This window comes from Hyperolius riggenbachi, chromosome 6 (assembly GCF_040937935.1).
Source record: "Hyperolius riggenbachi isolate aHypRig1 chromosome 6, aHypRig1.pri, whole genome shotgun sequence".
NCBI lineage: Eukaryota > Metazoa > Chordata > Amphibia > Anura > Hyperoliidae > Hyperolius > Hyperolius riggenbachi.
In genome coordinates, this window is record NC_090651.1 from 115,834,315 (window position 1) to 115,856,358 (window position 22,044).

The window sequence follows — 22,044 nt, forward strand, 5'->3', positions numbered from 1 at the left end:
ATTTTTTTTTTTTGCTTCACTGTCAGTATAAAGTTATTACGGTACCAAGTCAGAGACCCTATTTTCTTCTCTTTTGAAAGACTTTAGTAACATTGTTAAACATATACAGGAAAATACTACAGCTGTTATGGCAAAAGATATTTTGAGATAAAAATGTGAACATAAAATATACAAATGAAGATTGAGTGCAATATAAATAACATGCAAAACAACTAAAATGGCAGTGTTAAGTGATGACTTAGTAGATGTAAAGATAGATAGGACCTCCCAAGTGAATTTTCTGCAGAAATTCTGCTGACTCATAAGCTCACCTCCTCCAGTGTCATCTATTTCCTACACAGTGAGCTTTGTGTAGCAGCAGAATCTGAACCAGTGACATGACTGCTTCTACACCCATCAGATTTGTAGAACCTGTATATTTAGCATGCCATTTTTCAGTATAAGGCAACCCATAAATAAATGATGTATCAATGGACCCAATGCTTGAAAGGCCGCTAATTTTGCTGCATGGCAATTTTACCGGTCCTAGCGCCAGGGTAGCAACATTTATTAGATAACCCAGGATATTAGATGATCTGTTACTGCAGCACCACAGTTAACATCATAGTATAATATTGGGAGACTGCTAAGAAACGCATTGGCCCATTCACATGTAAGTATTTAAATGTGGGCTGCTACGACACAGACTCTGCAAGCAGCAGAGTCTAAGGTGAATTTATTTTCTGAATACAGAGATAGTACCATAGCTTTTCACATTCCACATAATGATTTCTTAATACAGGTCCCTTACCCAGCCACTGCTGTTACTTTTACTGAGTTCCTGGTCCTAGAGCAGGATATAGAAAGAGTTGGAGAAAAACATCCACATGGTTAATTAAGGACTACTTTTAAAGGACAACTGAAGTGAGAGGGATGTGGAGGCTGCCATATTGATTTATTTTTAAATAATGCAAATTGCCTGGCTATCCTGCTGATTTTCTGCCTCTAATAATTTTAGCCATAGACCCCCAACACGCATGCAGATCAGATATTCCTGACAAAAATCTGACAAGATGTGTGATTGAGTCACTACTGATGCAGGATGTCAGGCAACTGGGATGGTTTAAAAGGAAATAAGACATGGCAGCCTCCATATACGTCTCACTTGTTTTCCTTTAATAAAAATTTGTGAAGAAGCATTTAAATCAGAGTTGGTTAGTTAACTCAAGCTTTCATGTAGATTTGACAATTCTTAAACCATGTATTAGTTATCAAGGTTGCAGAGTGTAACAGTGCAAAGTTCCTCAGAATTTTAGGTTTTACTTTTATAACTGTTATCAATCACTCGCCCTTATTTTGAGCGTTTTTTTTTTAAGTCTTTTTCTAGGAGATCATTTTTCATCTTCTGTTTTTTCAGCACTCTTGATAAAGGGCCACTGCATCATATGGCACATACAAATGGGCAACCACTATTTCCTTAACTTCAACCTCATTTGCTTGGAAAAAAAATAAGAATTCCCAAAGAAGTTATTGCATCCTGACTTACGGTAGTTCTTGAGAATTTTGCCTTCATGGGCCTAATACAGAAGCAGTGGAGTGTTGTACCGTGTTAGCCATCAGTAAAAGCAAGGAGTTTTGAATCAGGAACCAGTCCGACGAAGGCTTTTTATAAGCCGAAAGCTCACTGTTTATTCATCTCTAAGTTAGCCAATAAATGGTATCATCCTGATTCAAAACTCCTTGGTCCTAATACAGTGGTCTAAGAACAAAAAGTATAAAAGATAGATAATTCCCTTAATAATAATTCAGCATGTACAATTAGCTACACCTCAATAGAAGGGGATCGTAGATAAAAAAAAATTACATATGCAGAAGGTTAAACAACAGACCTGGAGCTAATTCAGTAACATAATTGCTCTAAAAAAGATTTTAATGATTTGCATAGTTTTCATATAATTGACAGTTTTGAGCAATTACATTACTGAACTAGCTCTGTGACTGTGTTTAACCTTTTTATATATACAGAGGTAAGTATAAATCAGTGTTCACATGGTTCTGCCTCTGATCAAGAAATGGGTTCTCCCTAGACTGGCTAGTAAACAAAAGCATAGATTTTATATTCTATAAGTATTGTTTCTTTTTCACTGTATGCACACTGCTCAGTTCTGTTTGTGGTATTGGTCTATGGCTGTAGCCACTGACATTTTACATCCTTTTTAAGGCCAATGGATACATAGGGACCGAGCTTTCTCTACTTGATCCACTGTGCAGATCACGGGAAAATGACACTCACTTTATCTTAGAGTCTTCATTGGAGGGATGTGGAACACAGCACAACATTGATGGCTCAAGTATTGTTTACTACAATACTGTAAGTAGTTTGCTGGGTAGCTAGTTCTTTATCAGGCAGTTTAACTCCAATCTGAAATCGAAGCTTTGCTAATTATAAAACTTTTCTAAAGCGGTGTCTTCACTGTTATAGACTGCTGTAGCTTTCTGTATATTTAGAGATTTTATAGCCTCCTTTTTTTTGTGCTAAAGCGGAATTAAACTCCCGATTTGAAGTTGCAACCTTTGGAAATAGCATGTAGATGTACACTGTGGTTACTGGTAGCTTCAGCATATATATCTTCACAGTTCCATGCATTCTGACTGTACATCTTACAGATAAATGCATCAGATATCATTTGTAAACCAACTGTCTCCTGCAATGCTATGTACACACGATACAATTTTCTGGCAGATTTACCTGCCAGATTGATTTTTTCCAACACGTCCAATCAGAATTTCGATCGATTTTACTATCAATTTTCTAATTGATTTCCGTTTACTTTTAAGGAATTCGATCGGAAAATCGATCAAAATTCTGATCAAACATGCTGGATAAAATCGATCTGACAGGTAAATCTGTCAGAAAATTGTATCATGTTTACCTAGCATGAGACTCCAAACCAATGGGCAGCTTAGGAGAACTGTGGCCACTTAGAGTATATTCTGGTCATGTGTTTATTATGGATGAGGGTACCCCCCTCATAATCTGTTACTCCTGCTAAAGTCTACATTAAATTCCTTAAAGGACCACTATCATGAAAACTTGTAACATTTACGATACACGTGTACCAGAAGTAAAATGCACTATTAATTGCTTTTCTCCTATGTTGCTGTTGCTTTCAGTAAGCAGTAAAAGCAGCCAGATCTGGCATGTTTAGGACTAATCCATCTTTGATTGGGGAATTCTTAGTGTTACTTTTATTTTTTTCAAAAATACTTCCTGAAAAGGATCTATGCAAAGATGTCAGCTATCCTCCCTACTCGCTTGCACACTATTTTAGTAGCTGGACTGAACAACTGCAGATCCATAAGTGCCTTTGAAAATAGGAAAACCCACAGAGGAGATGGAGTAGTCCAAAACCTGTCACATCTGCCAGATTTTTACAATCTATTGTAAGTGACAGCAACATAGATAAAAAAAATGTATAGTTTGTTTTACTCTGGAACAAATGTACATTTGATACATATGCATACATATGCATTTTAAATTCTCACAGTTTTCTTGTGATAGTGGTCCTTTAAGGGGAAGACTCCATAATGTTTTGAGGATGTGGAAGGAAGCTGCAGTGCTTGGATAAGCCTGAAATTGACCCTAGGGCTAGTTTTGTGAGGCAAGAGTGCCAACCACTGTGCCGCCATGCTGCCCGTTTAGCCATTCCTTATTATGCTGTGCCTCTGAAGTGCTTGGGAGACACTGCAGGTGGCTGGGGAGTGCCTCATCACAGGTGGGCGTGTTTATCCTAGTACCTCATAAAGGGGAGGAGGAAGGAAACTGAATGCATACAGTTGTCACTCACAGTGAGTCCGGATTCACTAAAACCATGACGGTGCAGCAGACAATAGTCCCTGTTAGAATCTCATGCACAAAGACTAAAAAAGAAAAAACAATACGTACTAAAACTGATAACCTATAATAAGCCTGCAAACTGAATTATTTTTGCAGTTTAATTCCGGTTTAACACGTCTCACACTATTTTATTGCACTTTTGTTAGCTAATAAGCATACTTTTCCTTGATGTAATTGTTTTGATCAAAAATGTACTTTATTTTCCCGACTGTTTGCCCTTATTACTGCTAGACCACTACTGTTGTCATAAGGCCAGAGCTGGGACAAAGTCCTACAGTGTCCAAAGCAGAAATTACAACACGTGGTCCCTTCTTCCTCCACAGAATAACGTTTGCGCTGTTCACAGTTATCCTATGCAGTATTACAGACCACCAATAGGTGGCCTGTATCAGCCAGTAAACACACATAGTGCCACCAAATAACCAGTGTGACCCAGAGAAGGTCAACAGGCTTCTTACTACTAATGCCACTGAGCTGGGTGCCTCCCCGCCTGCTCTTTGGCCCAGCCCTGCATTAAGCCTTTACTTTATGGTCTTTGACACAGCTGTGTGGTTGATCTAATGCCTGTGATTTGTCTCATATCATACACAGTGTAGGATGTGCTGGAAAGATCACATAGTTTAGGAAATCAGTGTAGTTACGGGTATTTTGTCTGCCCTGGAGTTTTTACAGAGTCACATGAGCAGACGTGGTCTCATAAAATATATTGTATATTCTTTGCAAAGTTGATTAGCCAGTCCTAGTTTAGCTAGCCCCAATTTAGACTTACAATTGCTCTGGATAGTAATTTGTGTTTGTGACAACCACACAGAGCAGGAAGGATTACAGCCATGGATTACAGCCATGGCCATGGAGAGATCATCTTGCAAAAGAAACAGTGACAACAACCTAGAATATGGGAAACCTTTTCAGTTGAAAATCCAGTCACTGTTGTAAAATAATCTGCAGATACAGTGTGAAGTGCAAAATGTATAAGCTGTATCTGGACTATACAGCAGCAGGTCTAGATGCTCCACTAGCCACAGAGGATTGCATGGCTCCACCCACTTGTCCTAAAACAATACATTAAAGTGGGCCTAAAGACTAAAAAAAACCCTCTCTAAATACTTGACTTCTCCATGATTTATCCAAAACAATTTTTTGACTGAATTTTTGGAGCTTTAACTAGACCAGCCTACACCCACTCTTTACCCCGCTCCTCTTCCTGCTATAACTCTCTACATGTTTCTGTTCCCTGCCACACTGTGTTAAATGACCCACAAAGCAAAGGCAATGCTGGAAGGAAATTTATTCAGATCCATATATTTGGGTGTTAAAAATATAGTCATTATAGATTAAAACTGGCCTGGGATCAGCTTTGTAAATGTACAGATTAAGACATTCGCATCAGAGAGATCGCTGGGATGCATCATTTTATGTATCCCTGAATTCCACATTCTCAGGTCATTGCTCTTGAGAGATGTTATAGAATGCAGCATGAAACCTTCTGTGATCATAAGGGTGAAACAAAACACACTAAAAGTGAAAAAAAATTGAGGTGGCTTAACTTAATAACGACAGTCTTAGTAGACAAAGGGTTTATGTGCACAGGAAACGCGTTTCGTTGGTCTGAGCCCACTTCCTCAGGCCAATAAAGTGAAAGCGTTAACAGCCTTGGAGCATGAAGTGAGGGCATGTACATACACCAGTGTGAAGACAGTGTTATGCTTTGCAGTGTAGAGTGCAGCTGTACATTTTTTTTTAAACCACCATGGGCAACCTTATAAGATGATGAAGCATCATTTATAAATGTCCAGTGTTCCTTGACTCCTGATTTTAGATCTACTTCCTTCTCAGGTCTTCAAAGCTATAGCCTTCAGAACAGGTCATTATAATATTGAGTTTCCAAAAATAGATTTTGGCTCTTCTGTTGGTTTTAAATGTTAAGTGTCAGGTAAAGGACAGCAGCATGTCCTCACTACAGATCATAATGCTGTGATCTGAGACATGGTTAGTCGTACAGGTCTTGTTCAGCTGTGCATGCTGGTCTTGTCCTACACAAGACCCTTGTCATATGTAACGGAGCCTGCTTCCTATTATCTCCAGTTATATCAATAAGTCATAGGTTACGTAGAAATATAACAAGTACTGATAATGCACTTCTCATAAACCAGGCAACCTTGGTTTTGCAGTTGATTAAAGTGGACCTGAACTCTTGCACAGGATGGAAGGAAAACAGAGAAATACCCCCTGTATGTATTTAGAGAGTTTAGCCTGTCTAATTCCCCCTTTATCTGTGACTAATCATCACCATAATTTGATCTCTCAGCTGTGTCAGCTCAGGAATCTCCTCTGCCACAGCAGAGCAGCTAATTTGTAAACATCGGATGTTAACAATATGTCTGCTTCCATGAAAGCAGGAAGTAGACACACTGCAGATTTATTGCAGGATTTGTGTCAGCTGTAACAAAGAAATGTTTTTCTTTAAAGGTTATTATGCTGTTAGGTATATTTTAGAGCAGAGAGGAAGTTCTGAGTTCAGGTCCACTTTAATGCATCCAACGTTCAGTAAACTCAACTACTTCAAACGGGCGCCTAGCTAATGTAGCAGAGCGCCACATATACCTCCTGAGCTGTTTATGGGGACCTCTACTTTAAAGATGTGCCACATAACCTAGTAAGATGTTTTATATCACTTGATTCTGTAAAGAGCTTCATGTAGCCCCACATTGCCCTATAAATCAAATCTCCTGCAATCTCTAGATCTAGCCTGAAATAAAATCCAAATCCTTTTCTTGACATAAGTATTGTTCACACGACAGGGCAGCTTCCTCCCCAGAGCTCAATCTGTAGGTATAACAAACACATGTTTCTTTTCCTGTTCAGATCTCATAGCTTTCACATGCTCCAAAACAATCCACTGTTCCTATGGCCTTCTCTGTTGGCCATTTGGGTGTTTTGCTTGTTTGTGTGGAATTTTTTCCTATTTTAAAGGGGATGTGGTCAATGGAAAAGCAATCAGGTGTGTTTAACTGCAGTCTATAGAAAAGAGTTTTTTTTGTTTGGCATATTTTTGTGAAAGCAGTCACACTGACAGCTTTTCCTATGATGTTCCAGATTGTTATACAGCTATCACCACCCACTGAGGGAAGTGGCTGGCCTAGCGATTACGAGGATCTGGAATCTGGCGATAGTGGTTTCCCAGGAGACACAGATGAAACTGAAATAGGTCTTCCCTTCTTGACGCGGCCTGAGATTGTGGTGGTATGTGTTTCTTCAGGAAGACACTATAGACTTAATCCTCCAAAATGTTATTGTAGTTGCTTCCGTAAATGAAACCTATATGTAGATCATTGATTAGAGGGGAGGAGGGGTAACTAGAAATAATGGGTCCACCAAAGTTCACACCCCCAATCTTTGTGGTAACCTTCACTGCCACAATTGCTGGGGGTTACATAACGTGGCCACTATGACTCCCCTTCTATATCGGAGGGAGGGTAAGAGGTTAGGGCACCCCATATCTACATGTGGATGGAGGGGCCACTACCCTAGTTATTAACTGCAGCTGATACTTAAAGTGGAGCCGAGGTGAACTTTTACACATTGCATAATTGGGTTCCTTTCCTATTGTTTATAGGGCATTCCTCAAGCCAAATACTTTTTTTGTTTTTGTTTTAATACTCTAGTTCCCTATAAAATCAACAAGCCACGCCCACAGGTTTTCAGAGAGCCAAGGCACTTTCAGACAGTAGCAAGGGCTCATGGGAGCTCAGTCTGGGCAGGAGGGGGGGGAGGTATTACTAGCCAGAGATTTCAGAGGCAGAGGGGAGGAGTGAGGAGGATGGGGGATTAGGGGGAATTAGGTTTTTTTGTTCAAGATGCAGATAAGCCTGCCACTGTGTAACGTTTACAAACAACATGGCTGCTGTCATTTTATCACAGGGAGAAATAATCATATTCTATTAAAGCTGTTTGCAGCTAGATTTGTTGTGTAAACTATCTAAACTTTAGATAAGATATATAGACAAGTTACTTGTTATAGTTAGTTTTTCATCTCGGATCCGCTTTAAAAGACCCTAATGAAGAATGTGAAGGGAGGGAGCCAGTCATAGGTTTGTTTATTGACTCTACATTCATCTTCAGCTGTAAAGATGCTATCTATGATGGGACCGTTGTGGTCCAGTTAATGACCTGCACTCCCTCAGTCCACTGCATCCGTTCAGCAAATATAAGCAGTGAGGTAGGAGAGGTTTATCAGTCATGTTACCTTGTGATGATAGACTTTCCTTCAGCTATCCCACAGCTGCACCACTTGTAGCGTAAACAAAGTGATAAATATCCCCCACAGTGCATACGTTGTAGTAGATTGGGCTGTTCGTGATTATCCGTACTGTGTATTATAGGAATGTATTTATTTATCTTTACTATTTATTTAATCGCATACAATTATTTTATAGTAGACTGTGCTGTGTTCCATATCAATCACATAAAGATCCAGAGGTAAAATGAGTGTCATTTTCACTGCTAATTTCTCATATGATTCCTCTAGTTGAGAATGTTCTTTTCTCTTAATAGTAGAAATGTAAATTGTGTGATTTATCGAAATGTATTGGACACAGCACATAGTGATGCATTTTGCGGGGCAAGCCTGCTTCTTCAGGTAAATATACAAACGCCAGCGAGTCACTGTATCACAAGCAGATGATCTAACTCTACTTGCAATACAGCCAATTGCTGACTCTTGTATATTTACCTGAAGAAGGGACTTTTCTCTGGGAAACACATAGTGCCCATCAGTGTGTTGTGTCCTATACGTTTACTTTTTTTCTGATCTGTGCTGTGGTCCTTACAATGGTTTTGAACCTTTTTATTAGAATATGGTACTTCTTGGCAGTGTACTATTATATAGCCCACCTTTAGCTGAACTTTGGAGTTTCCCCCTTTCCCTTTTTGCTCTTTGATCTCTCTTGATTGCTAAGTTTACCGTATTTCCTGCAATAAATGTTATTTTCCTGTCTTTTTTTTTTTTTAGTTTAACTGTACAGTGCCACAAGATACCACGTCTTCCTTTGATCTTGTCTTTGATCAACGAGATCCAGCAATAAATAACGTCACATTTAACATGGAGCTTTATAAAACGGACCTGTTCCTCACACCATCTCAGAACCTGTTCTCAGTGCCAGAAAATGGGCAGGTCTATGTGGAGGTAAGGTGTCACTATTCCGAGATGGTACAGAAAAGATGTGAACGTTTAGACTTTACACCTGGACATAGGCATAACATTGTATTCATTACAGTGATCTTACTGAGTTTCTTGTCGTTGTTCATTGATAAACTGATACTGTTGCTTGTATCAAACTTTTATGCATTCTTACCACTGTTTCTGTGGTAATTGTTTAATAAAATGAGTTTGCACAAAGCTGGCAGATGTCAGTATGCAGTCATTAATTGCTGGTATAGATGTACGGCCGCCTTGCCTGCCCACCAACCCATCCATGCATAAGTTGAGCAGAGTCTATTTTCTAGTCAGAACATGTTTTGCCGTGCTGGGCAAGACTACTCCTCCGTCTAAACACTTGACTATGGATGTTTTACCAGGTAGCCGGACTGGGACACAAAATCAAGCCTATGCTCCCTGCATGGTCTCCTGAATTCGATTCAGCTTCTGCTCTGGGTCAATCGGGTGAGCAGTGGCGTGGCTGAAGTTACCATCTGTACTCCTATCCTTGGATGCATTGCATCCAAGCAAAAAGACCTGTGGTAGCTTTCTAAAAACTCATTTAAAACAAAAAAAGTACTTTGAATAGAACAGATCCCGAAAACCTAATAACCATGTTGTCACTTCAGCAGTCATCACTTGCATTTCTGCATATGAAAGCCTAATAAAGTAATCTACATAATGAGTCAATTGACAAGGTTTGCTCTGTGGCTGGTGTATCTCAGTTCAATGAAAACGATAAATGTTTTTAAAATATTTTATTGTGGTATTTGTCATAACTTAAATATACAAAACATCATGTAACAATGCAGATGAGATTATTGCCAAACGTTATGTAGCAGAGGTTGGAGAAACAAAAAAATCTCAATCTCGTAAAAAAGGAAAAAATGACAGCTGAACTCCTGCCTTGTTTTCGGGGCAGCCAGGGTAAAGACATGCGTTAGTAGAATCGTAATATACACATTTTATCCGTGTGTATTTCAGAGTTGAGTCATGATGTAGCTATGCAGCATTAAGTTCTCTACATCTCTAATCCTACATTTCTCTATCAGAGATACCTGGTCGGGCAGGTCCTGTGCACTGATTTGTAGGCTAAATGTAGATCCTGAAGTGGATGGGCAGCCAGTGGAGGGCTTTACAGAGGGGAGTTGTGGAGGAGCTGCATTGAGAGGAGTTGATCAGTCTGGCTGCTGCATTCATTACTGATTGAAGAGGGCTGATGCAGTATAGAGAGAGGCCTGATAAAAGGGAATTGCAATAGTCGTCTAATAGTTGTAGACGACAAGGACATTGATGAGGAGTTTGGTGGTGTCAGAGGACAAGTAGGATCAGGTCATGGAGATGTTGCGGAGGTGGAAGTTGTAGGATCGGGTAATACTTTGGATGTGCGGTGCGAAGGAAAGAGCTGAGTCCAGGGTGACATCTAGGCAGTGGGCTTAGGGGTTAAGGCAAATATAGTTTCCCAATATTGTCATTACCTGATTTGACTTATTGTCTCTTACATTTTCTTAGAAGTCTGCACAGAATGAAGAGATTTACTAGTATTCAAGCCAGTTGTATAACACGTCTTGCGCAATTGGCGCAACCCATATTACCTAGATAACATGCATATTGCTAGGTTGGCACACACTATAAAAGTAACTGCGCATGGAAATTTTAACATAAATACACTAAAAATGTCACACTTTTTCACCACTCTCCTTTACTGCACTAAATTGTTTATATATATAAGTCCTCAAGGCAGGTCACCACAGATATACCTTGTGTTTTACTTTCTGACAAACCTGTCACTTATCAATTTAATTACAGCAAGCTGATCCTCCCACTTAGTAACTGTCATCAGAAAAGCACAACGGTGGCCTTATTCTTGAGAATAATTTTTCTTTTAATTTACAGGTCTCTGTAACCAAGGCTGAAAAGGATTTGAGCTTCATCATTCAAACCTGTTCTGTTTCTCCTTCTTCCAATCCTGATACACCCACCGATTATACCATCATAGAGAACATCTGCCCCAAAGATGACTCTGTCAGGTTTTACAATGTAAAGCGGCTGAGCTACCCCAAATCACAGGAGCAGACAGAAAAGAAGCGATTTAGCTTTATGTTTAAATCTATGTTTAATACATCTCTGCTGTTCCTGCACTGTGAGCTGACCCTGTGCACAAACAAAGATGGAGAGATGGACCACCTACCCAAGGTAAGACCTGGGCACTCTGGCTTCATTTCTCATTTCAGGTCATTGAATAATGAACAGCTTCTTCTTGTTAAGGCAGCCACTCTAAGGTCAAATAATAAGTCAGATAAAACGTGACAGATAAGTTACCTCCCACACTCAGCAGTCAAGCTCAGAGATAGCCTCATTCTAGGAGAATGGCACTTACATCTCTACATCTATTTACTATCGGTTCTTGTATAGGTTTAGTGTTTCCCTTGTCAAAGCCAAATGCCATGATTTTTGTTTTCAGTTTCAAATAGTGTAAATGTGCCCATTCGTATTACAATTTTTTCATCAGATGTGATCTTTCGACGCAGTTTTTATGATTGAATTGTACAGAAAACTGTGTAGTGTGTGTTGAAAAGCAATGTAAATGATTCTATGGTCGATTGGATCAGATAATTAGATGGATCCAAATGATGGATTTTACGGTTGAATTGGAAGAAAAAAAATGTCCTAATCGACCTATTTATGAAAACAATTGATAATTACCTTCTGATTACTTTCGTAAAAAATGCATTGAAAGATCACATCTGATGAAAAAATTATACCGTTTATGGGCAATTTAAAAGTGTTTAGGGTCCACTTTGTATTTTTATTGCAGTCTTTTTTCCCATCTTTGAGAACTGCCATCATTTTCTGTCCAGATAATCCTTCCTATAGTAAAATAGATGGCAACAAATCAAACCTTTTTTTGCAGATTAGGGAACAGGTACGTCACCATCACATTTCAATTGCTGTAATTTTTTCTTGTTCCCACCATTTCATGTTTATATTGAAATCATAGAGGTACTTGGAGGTCTTAGGGATCGATCACCAACAAAGGTCACAGACCCAATATAGCCAATTAGTAGTGTTGGTGTCCGAGCACGTGGCTCAGAGCCCGAACACAGAGATGGATGAAGATGAAATGGGGCCCTAGGCAACGTAGTAGCCTTGGCTCCCTCTTATGGTTCTTATGGTTCTAAGGTGGGAGAAGAATCAGTGAAAGTGGCAGTTGGGCCCCATGACTCCCACTGGGCCGCCATCACATACCTAAATTGCCTTGTAGATGATCCTGCACCGCCCGAACACACGCATTCAGCACTGAACAGCAGGATGGATTGTTTCATTTAACTCTGAAACTTCTTACTTCCAACTTGGATGTAAATACTAAATAATAATAAAGTGTCACTTTAATTATATAGTCCCTGGAATTAACGTATATCTGACCTGGGGCAAAGCTACCTAAGGTAGGCACAGAGGTATGTACATGCTGGATCCTTATACTTCTGTGCAGTGTCCGTTCCTTTCCTCCTTCCCCCGGTCCCAATAATCACTCCTCTAAAAAATGTAATGTTTGGCTAAGGTCAGATTTTCAGACAGGAAGAGGCAGTCTTGCTGTGATGTTCACTTCTATCGCTCTCCCTTTCCCTCCCCTCCCTTTCCCTCCCCTTAAAGGGAGTGAGCAGGGCAGATAACAGGAGGGAGTGGCATGGTGATAGGCTTACATTAGGTACCTTTGCCTTGGATCAGGTGTGCTTTAAGTGTTCCCTCTAAATGATTGCTGTAGATAATCACACTTTTCATGTCATCATCACTGCTTTGCTCATGCATAAGCTAACATCAATGTAGAAAAGAACACCAAAAAGAAGTGACCACCAGTAAAATGTTATATTTCCTCACTGTCATCTAAATCTTATTAATGATTTTAGACTGCCAACCAGTGGCCTTTCCCTTTCTCTTCTCTGACAAGACAGAACTATTAATTCTGTTTCCCTGACTCAGCATGACAGGAGAGATTAACCCATCTTTGTGCTTACCCTTCTCCTAATGTCTGAATGGAAAAACAACACATCCTTAAGGGGATTTCAGAGCAAAATGTCCCTTTTTGCCAGATGTCAGAAAATGAAGTTTCTTGTGAGATCCAGCTTGAACCCGTGTATATGCGGGCAGCATTAACGCTAAATATAAACCAGTTTACTTTTTGAGTATTCATTCTTGGAGACATGATATGTTATCCATTCTGAAAAAACAACATATATGTGCTGACTGTACACATACCAGTACACAAGGGGCCCTTCTGATGGCTTTGGGGGGGACTTGATTTATTTATTTCAGTTTAACACCTTTTGAGTTTTAGAAAAGGATAAATCATTAGATAAACAATGCAATTTTTTGGTTAACTAAATACAGTAGGAAATGCTTGGAAATCATCTATGCACAATTTGGTGTTTAGCTAATTAATGTGTTGATACAAAGGGTACGTGAGATAATTTTTCGTATATTAGGGCAATATATTATATACATATATTAGGGCAATGCCCGCTTTACAATCATTCCTGTATGCTTTTAATTACTGTATCTAAAAATACTTATTCAGGGTTATTTACACAATTCATTTTTTTTTTAAATATCAAAACTCCCTGTAATGGAATTCCTATGACAAGTTCAAGTACTCCCTAAAACCAGCCCAAGTATCCCCAGGGGTGTGGTAATCACACGCTAGGAACCTAAATGGAACTTGTGAGTTTAAATACAGAGGCAAAAAAAAGTTTTCAACGCTCTACTCCCAATCTCTTATTTTTGTTACTTATAAAAATGCATATTTTTTTTTAGATTAAAGATGGACGTGGCCCTGGAAGTACTTTCAGATCCTTGCTTTTGCACATACAGCTGCTTGAACGAGAGGACCTGAGATCTGAACAGTTTCAGTTTGCCTTTTCCTGCACGTATCAAAGCTGGGTCACGTTCAGGGCACATAATATACTCAGGAGCACAGCTGCTGCAGGCGGGGACTAGGCGTGATTATGCTGCAATGGCTGTACAATTGCAGATAGTCACACCCCTTCCTGCTTCTCATTAATTATCCAGCTGCTTGTTGAATACAATAATGAAGGATTATAAGCAACCAAGAAGGGGAGGGGCTTCTCTGGGCAGTGCCAAAAAGACACAAACATATGTATATATTAAAGTAACATGCCTGTGCTCTCCATTAAAAAAAAAAAAAAAAAAAAAGACTTCAGGTGTGCTTTAACAAAAAAGGGATACATTTTTTGTTTGTTAGTTTACATTGGGCAGTAATCCAGAAACAAGCCCTTTTAATATGTTGTGTTCCTTAATCCAGCTGTATATGTGACCTCTGCCCTTCAGAGCTTAACTCCTCTTTTTGTTCCACACACCCTATTTTTGTAATAATTAATGGCAGCGTGTAGCTGAATGACTCCAGCCCTGCACTATATTGGAGTGTCTGCAGACCTGTTGAATATGAGCCCTGACACAACCAGAGGACTGTGGCAGGACTCATTGTGTGACAGTATTAAGACAAGGAGATTGTGTTGAAGGGCATTGTGGACAGCCACCTCTGAGGGAAGTTATCTGAAGTGGATGTTCAGGCCACTAAACTGAAGGCCATATACTGAAAGCTATCTGTGTCAGATAACTTATGTTTAGAAGTGTGTTTTGTCTCATTTGTGGAAGGAACACAAGTGGGGTTTATATGTCACACCATGCTTTACTTCAAGGGATTATGGCTTATAGGACACAGGACATGACTGCTTATTATAAAAAAAAAAAAATAACACGCACTTTCAGCATCAGTGTGTGTATATTCCAACATTTCTGAATAGAATATAAAACAATAAAAAGTGTACCATGTTACATATTTCCTTAGTTGCTAACAAAAGCAGTATTATCCATACCACATCGGTGCATCATTCCTGACATAAGTCCTATGCAGGAAATGAACAATGAGTTTTTTTGGCAGATTTACTGGCCAATCGATTTTCCGATGATCGGTTTTCCAATCTAGTTCCATTTACTTCTATGGGAAAATTGATGCTTACTCAGAATGACACTGAGGGTCCTTTTACACTTAATCAGTTGCTCTCAATTATAACTGAAAGGACAAATGATTTTCAAAGTAATGTCCATGTTTTCCTATTGCTCAGTTCACACTATACGGGTTTTAACGGAAAACTTCTTCACAATGCTATGGAGAAAAAAAAAACGCAGTTCATACTAATGCATACCAACACATTATGTGTGAAAGGGCCCTTACTATGATTGTTCCCGTTCTTTTTTTTTACCTAATGAAGTAACAGCTCACTACTTCATTAGGCAACATTAAAGCATTGTGGCAACTCTGGAAAGCAGCATACTGTGGTTGGCACAGCACTTATTTTTTCTTCACATAAGCTGAGTGACACAGCTAGAAGCAGAGTACCTCTCAGGCCACACCATGAGGCTCCTTCCACCCACATGACACAGTCTCTTAGCAGTCTTTGGAAAGGCAGAATACTGCCATGGCAGTTTTCCAGAAAGGGGGCGTGGCTACCCAACAAAACCTGGATTTTATGGTACAAGTGGTTCGTTTTTAGAGATTTCTCCCTGCTACTCTGTTATAACTCCTGCAGCCTTTACATCGGAGGTCTGTTTTAAACTAAAAAGCATTTCACAAGACATCAGCCAATCAAGAAGCTTCTACACCGATTAAAAAAGTAGGTTTTATCACTCACTGCCCACACAAAGGAAATAGGGAATCATTTGTGCCTTGAAAGGTCTTTAATTAATAAGTGCAACCTCTTCCGTCCTCACATGGTGTACCAGGTCAGCGTGACAGTGAGATACAGAGCTGTACGCTATGCACTCTTCTCTGACCTTGTGTGTGTCTGTTACAGTGTATTCCTCCGGATGAAGCCTGCACATCCCTCGACAGCAGCATGATAGTAGTCATGATGGATAATAAGAAGACATTTACTAAGCCTTTAGCAGTGATTACAATGGAGCGAACTTCAGGTAATACATAATCCCTTTCTGCAGAGGGGAAAAAAATCACCTATTTTTTTTTTGACTACCCAGCAAGGTGTAAGGGGCTACAAAGAACCAAACAGCCCTCTTACTAAAATGTTAAGCAAAACAAAAGTTAGCCTCCTTAAAGGGGTTCTTTCGCGAAAAAAGTAGGCAGTTAAAAAATGTGACAGATGACAGGTTTTGGGCCAGTCCATCTTTTTAAGGGGGATTCTCAGGGCTTTCTTTGTTTTCAACAGCACTTCCTGAACAGCAGTTTAACTGCCAAAATAGCAAGATACCAGCCGGCCTTCCTAATCACTTGCACACTATTATGTCAGTTTGATTTTGCAACTGTTGTTCAGGAAATGCTGTTGAAAACAAAAAGAGCCCTGAGAATCCCCCTTAAAAAGATGGACTGGCCCAAAACCTGTCATCTGTCACATTTTTTAACTGCCTACTTTTTTCGTGAAAGAACCCCTTTAAAACAGAAGCTATTTGCGATAATTCAGATTGGAGTTAGCACATGATGTCTCCCATAATGCATCACTGCTGAATATGCAAATCCTCCTGTGCTGTCCCTGTAAGCTAACCACACCTCCAGAACTGCTGGAATGGAATGATGTGTGGGCTCTGTACAATTAAAAAGCTGACACATCATTGCATTCCAGGGGTGTTGGAGGTGTGGTTAGCTTGCAGAGACAACAATGGTTAATTTGCATATTTAGCAGTGATGCATTTTGGGAGAAATCCTATTCTCGCTCCAAACGGAGTTATCGCAAATATCTTCTGTTTAAAGGATACCCGAAGTGACATGTGACATGATGAGATAGGCATGTGTATGAACAGTGCATAGCACACAAGTAACTATGCTGTGTTCCTTTTTTTCTTTCTCTGCCTGAAAGAGTTAAATATCAGGTATGTAAGTGGCTGACTCAGTCCTGACTCAGACAGGAAGTGACTACAGTGTGACCCTCACTGATAAGAAATTCCCGTTTTTACCTCTTCCTCGCTCTCAGAAGCGATTTTCTGCTAGGAAAGTGTTTTATAGTTGGAATTTCTTATCAGTGAGGGTCACACTGTAGTCACTTCCTGTCTGAGTCAGAACTGAGTCAGCCACTTATATACCTGATGTTTAACTCTTTCAGACAGAGAAAGAAAAAAAGCAACACAGCATAGTTATTTGTGTGCTAGGCACTGTACATACACGTCTATCTCATCATGTCACATGTCACTTCGGGTATCCTTTAAAGAAGGCAAACTTTTGTTTTGCTAATTTTTTATGTCCTTTAATGTCTGCTGAATTCTCTGTGAACTGTTCTTGATTAGAGAGTTTCCCACCCGACTGATCTGCGCAGGGAAATGTATACACCACCGTCCTGTTCAGACATTTTAGGATGGTATAACGTGCTTAAAATATTTGGGCCATAGGATTTAGCTTGATGTAAACAGTTCAGTACCAAAGATATCCTTAAATGGGGATGTAATTGAATTTTTCAGAGAACGTTGCACAAGGGCTGTGCGCTAAGTCCCTGCATAATGTAGCCCTCTAGGAACTGCAGAAAAGATTGATAATTATCGCTCACTAATACAGTCATTTATATACTATTTATAAGGTTTCTTGACAGAACTGCTGCAGAATACCAACTGGCTCTATGCCGAGAGAGATTTATGACTGCCAGACTGTGTCATGCAACTTCATAGTGTGGATATGGAGGAAAAACAGGACATGCAGCAGTTTATAGCAACTGATCACATCTTGTGACTTGTTTTGTGGGAATAACATGAAAATAGCAAGTCCTGGCTGTGCAATTAGCATTGATAACTTATTTAAAAAGCTGGAGAAAAAAAAACAACTCATGAACTAGTAACACAAGGTTTCCAGTGTATAATGTAGCAAATAAAGTTAATTAGCATAGGAAGCAAGTGTCAAATGTCACTTAACCACTTCAGGTCCAGAGCAGTTTGCCCATGCATTATTCGACTTGGCCGCCGATAAACCATCCGTTTATCATTATTAATGTTTCAAATAGTGGGGTTAATGGGAAAAGGAAGTGAATAAAGGTTTTTCTATAAATAATACACTTTAACACACTGTTAGTCCTCGTTCCCATTGCGTTCCGATAGCGTGTCTGTTCGCGTTGGCAGTTTATTTTAGGCATTTTCTCCCTTTCACGGCACTTGCGTGGGCGATGCGTCTTTGTTAAAAGCGCTTTTCTAAGCGCTTTTCCAAGCGCTTTTCCAGCGCATTTTTTTAATTCACTCCCTGACGCAAGTCAGGAAGTGAACTCTGTGATCCGGAAAAGAATAAATACAATGTATTTATTCCTAAAAATGCGAACGCAATCGTTGCACAAAGCGATTTTGTGAGCGTTTTGCGTTTTTCCTATACCTCCCATTGAGGGCAAATCGCTCTGAAAATGGTCCATGCAGAGCTTATGTCAATTGACAGCGCACGGAACGCCCCAATCTGAACTACAACACAGGAAAGCATGGTGTAGCCGCTTTTAGGGCGCATTTCAAAAATCGTCGGCGTTTAAAAAAGTCCGAAAGCGCATCTAGTGTGAACGAACCCTAAGGGCTGGTGCACACCTAGAGCAATTCTGAGCACTTTTTAAAACACCAGCGCTTTCAAAAGTGCTTGGCTAATGTTTCTCTACGGGATGGATCACATCAGAGCGATGGGATTTTTCCCAAAATGCAAACGTGTTCTGAGGCGACTCAGCCTCAATGTTAAGTATAGTAAAGTGGAAAATCGCTCTGAAAAGCGGTAGATCACAGCGATTTTCCAAGCGTTTTTGTTAAACAACCAGTACACTAGCAGATGTATTGTATCTATAAAAAAAAAAAAAAAAAAAAACCTACATGAAAACCCTCCAAAAATCGTTAGGTATAACCTAAAATGCCTAAAATTGCCTTGAAATATCACTTCTAAAAGTTCTGAGCATTTGCGATTACACTAGCGCTTTTAGGTGTGCACGGGCCTATGTATTGAATGGAAAATGTCCTTGATTTTGTTCATATGTCTAGGTATTACACTAGTTTAACCACATAACAGGCAGAGGCGAGAGAGGCTCCAGCCTCAGGGCACAGTGTAGGAGGGGTGCACAACTCGCTCAGGTATCATTTCCCTATTGTGTTTAAAGCAGAGAGAAATAAAAAAAGGGGATACATGGCAGTCACTGCAAGCCATATAACTAGGGGGGCCCTGGGGAGCCTCTTAGTCTAATAGCAATCAGTGTGTGACAGCTGGGGTGGGAGGGATGGGGCGCACTTTGGTGTCCCAGCCTTGAGTGCTGGAGGACCTTGTCCCAGCTCTGCCACAGAAGCAAGTGCGCATTATGCAGACATTTGAATTTGAATTTCAGCCCATGGCATAAAGTGTTTAAGTGACTGTCTAATTATTATGTCTTACAACTTCAGAGTGACTTTAAATGTAGATAACAGTCTTCTTGTTATTCTACTACTTCATCTCCATTCCTGTAGACCCAGGCAGCTTCCTAATCTCAAGCTCACACTGAATAAAGGACCTGTCTTCAGGCTATGTGCTCCTCCCACCTCTCCCTTCTGTTCACAAGCCAATGAGAACACAGTTACTGGCAGCTGAGGAGGTGCTCTCATTAGTTTATAGAAAACAAGAGGAGATTATTATTATTATTGATTTATATAGCGCCAGCATTTTCCGTGGCGCTGTACAAAATCATACAGGGTATAACAATACAAAGTATACAATACAACAGTTGATATAAAACAAAAGGATATAACAGCTAAAGCAGCAACAATTTAACTACATATTTTACACAGTGGTGAGAGGTATGTACACCCATTACACAGCATTGTGAGACAAAATGGAAAGAGAGCCTTGGCCAAAAGCCTTACAGTCTAAACATTTAAGGTTTAGGACAATAGGTAAAGGAGATGAGACAAAGCTCTGAGTCAGAGAGATCAGGGCTTTATTTTTTAACTTGGGACTGTGAAGCTGGCTGCTTTACATCACAGGCAATGCCACGCGACTGCACTGCTCTTGCCGATCGCCGGTAATCAGCAAAGTGCTACCGTCTTTCCCCGAATATAAGTGGCCTTTATCAAACACTTTATCAAACGTTTGATAATTTTCCTCATGGGTAAAATCTTATTTTGAATTCACTAAGGTGTTATATATTTATTGATCATTTCATCGATAAAACATTCGATAAATATATAACACCTTAGTGAATTCAAAATTAGATTTTTTGGGGGGGGGGGGGGGGGGGGAAGACACCGAGAGCCCAATATAGTGCAGTATGTTATGTCAAATTGGAGAGAAAAAAGTATAATGAGATACATTCGTCAGCTTAGCGCCTCTGTCTGACAGAGGCGCTAAGCTGACGAATCCTAAATACAAGTGTTATACTCCGTTCCATAGCCTGATGAAGTGGGTTGAACCCGCGAAACGCGTTGCAAACTATTGGAGTGTATGATTAAAAAAATTTATGTTGTAAAATCAGCATTTTCTTGTGTTTATGTTGGGAGAGGCGAGTCCACCCATCACCTCCCGTTTTTAACAATGTTATCTATTTTTATACTACTGGCGCCTCTGTACCAAAATTAGATTCTACCCATGAGGAAAATTATCAAACGTTTGATAAAGTGTTTGATAAAGTTCTGTGGATTGAGGCCAATGTCTTATATTCTTTTTGGGGAGGAAATTAGTGCTAGGGCTTATTTTCAGGGGTGGGAGGGGCTAGACGCGATGTCTATGGGGAGGCTCTTACCGCACCTCCCTTGTGGCTGTGTCCAATGTGTGATTCAATGTGCGCCTGGGACGCGTCAGCCGGGCGCACATGATGACAGGAAGAAAGCGCCAGCGCAGAGCCCGAACTAGCGTACTGCGTGATGGTCAAAGGTCGCCCTCACAGATTGATTACAATGCCACTGCCGCCGCCACCAGAGGAATTACTAGGAACGGAGGGGGACGCAGCCACAAGGGAGGTGCGGTAAGAGACCACACACCTCCCCATACAAAAAAAAGCAAAAAGCATGAAGTATTCTGGGAGCAATCACGTTGTGATTCGGCAATCCCCCCCAATGTGAAACAGCTAAGTACATAGGAAGAGCTTAGAATAAAAGCTAAAAAATATTTAATTCAGGGATTTTGTAGAACTGCACTTATTAGCCACAATCAGTACAAGCAATAAATATACATGCCTGTCCTCACGTACATACTTTTACAAACTGTGCATTACCAAAAGTTGTCAATGCACACTAGTTTCTAACTTGCAGGGTATGCAGTTTATATATTGTATTTATAAAGCACCAATATATTACGCAGCAGTTAAAGGGAACCTGAGACGGAGAGATAAAATAAAATAAAATTATACATACCCGGGGCTTCCTCCAGCCCCCTCCTGGCTGATTGCTCCCTCTGCATCTTCCTGCGCCAACTGGATACTCTGCTATGCAGCCCGGAAAGTCCTTTGGTCTGGGGCGTTCTACACATGCGCGGCCAGGCCACGAGCACACCCTCATCGTGCTCCCATCACCGGGAGCATTGTGCACCTACACAGTATGCCCCCAGCCACAGAAGTGCGACGGGAGATCCCACGCGGCCAGACTGTGCCTGCACCCACTGGCCCCAATGAAAAGGACTTTACAGGCCGAATTGCGGTGGATCCAGGCGGCGACTCAGGACGGCGAGGGAGCGGTCAGCCAGGAGGGGGCTGGAGGAAGCTCCAGGTACAGTATGTATAATTTTTTTTATGTTATTATTATTTATATAGTGCAGACATCTTCCGCAGCGCTGTACAGAGTATACATAGTCTTGTCATTAACCCCCCATCTCAGGTACACTTTAAGCTATGATGACCTAGAACCTCAGTCTGCTGTTAACTTACATTCATGTGGATATCTGAAAATAATTGTAAAATATGTGCATTCTGTTTAGAATGATGATAATAGAGCATAATGCAAATAAAACAAAAAATGTCAGTTAAAAAGCTGACAGCACCAT

General features: G+C 40.2%; 1 protein-coding gene across 5 annotated transcripts in view; it reads left to right on the forward strand.

Annotated features, from left to right (window-relative positions):
* Positions 1 to 22,044, forward strand: part of TGFBR3 (transforming growth factor beta receptor 3) — a 336,698-nt gene that overhangs the window by 272,339 nt on the left and 42,315 nt on the right. For 3 of the 5 annotated variants that reach the window (XM_068239808.1, XM_068239810.1, XM_068239809.1), the window contains exons 10-14: positions 2,201 to 2,350; positions 6,974 to 7,120; positions 8,889 to 9,062; positions 10,971 to 11,270; positions 15,947 to 16,064. In XM_068239808.1, coding sequence (XP_068095909.1) covers positions 2,201 to 2,350; positions 6,974 to 7,120; positions 8,889 to 9,062; positions 10,971 to 11,270; positions 15,947 to 16,064 — 889 coding nt within the window. The remainder of the gene's footprint in view (positions 1 to 2,200; positions 2,351 to 6,973; positions 7,121 to 8,888; positions 9,063 to 10,970; positions 11,271 to 15,946; positions 16,065 to 22,044) is intronic. The other 2 variants (XM_068239811.1, XM_068239812.1) reach the window with 2 other exon arrangements.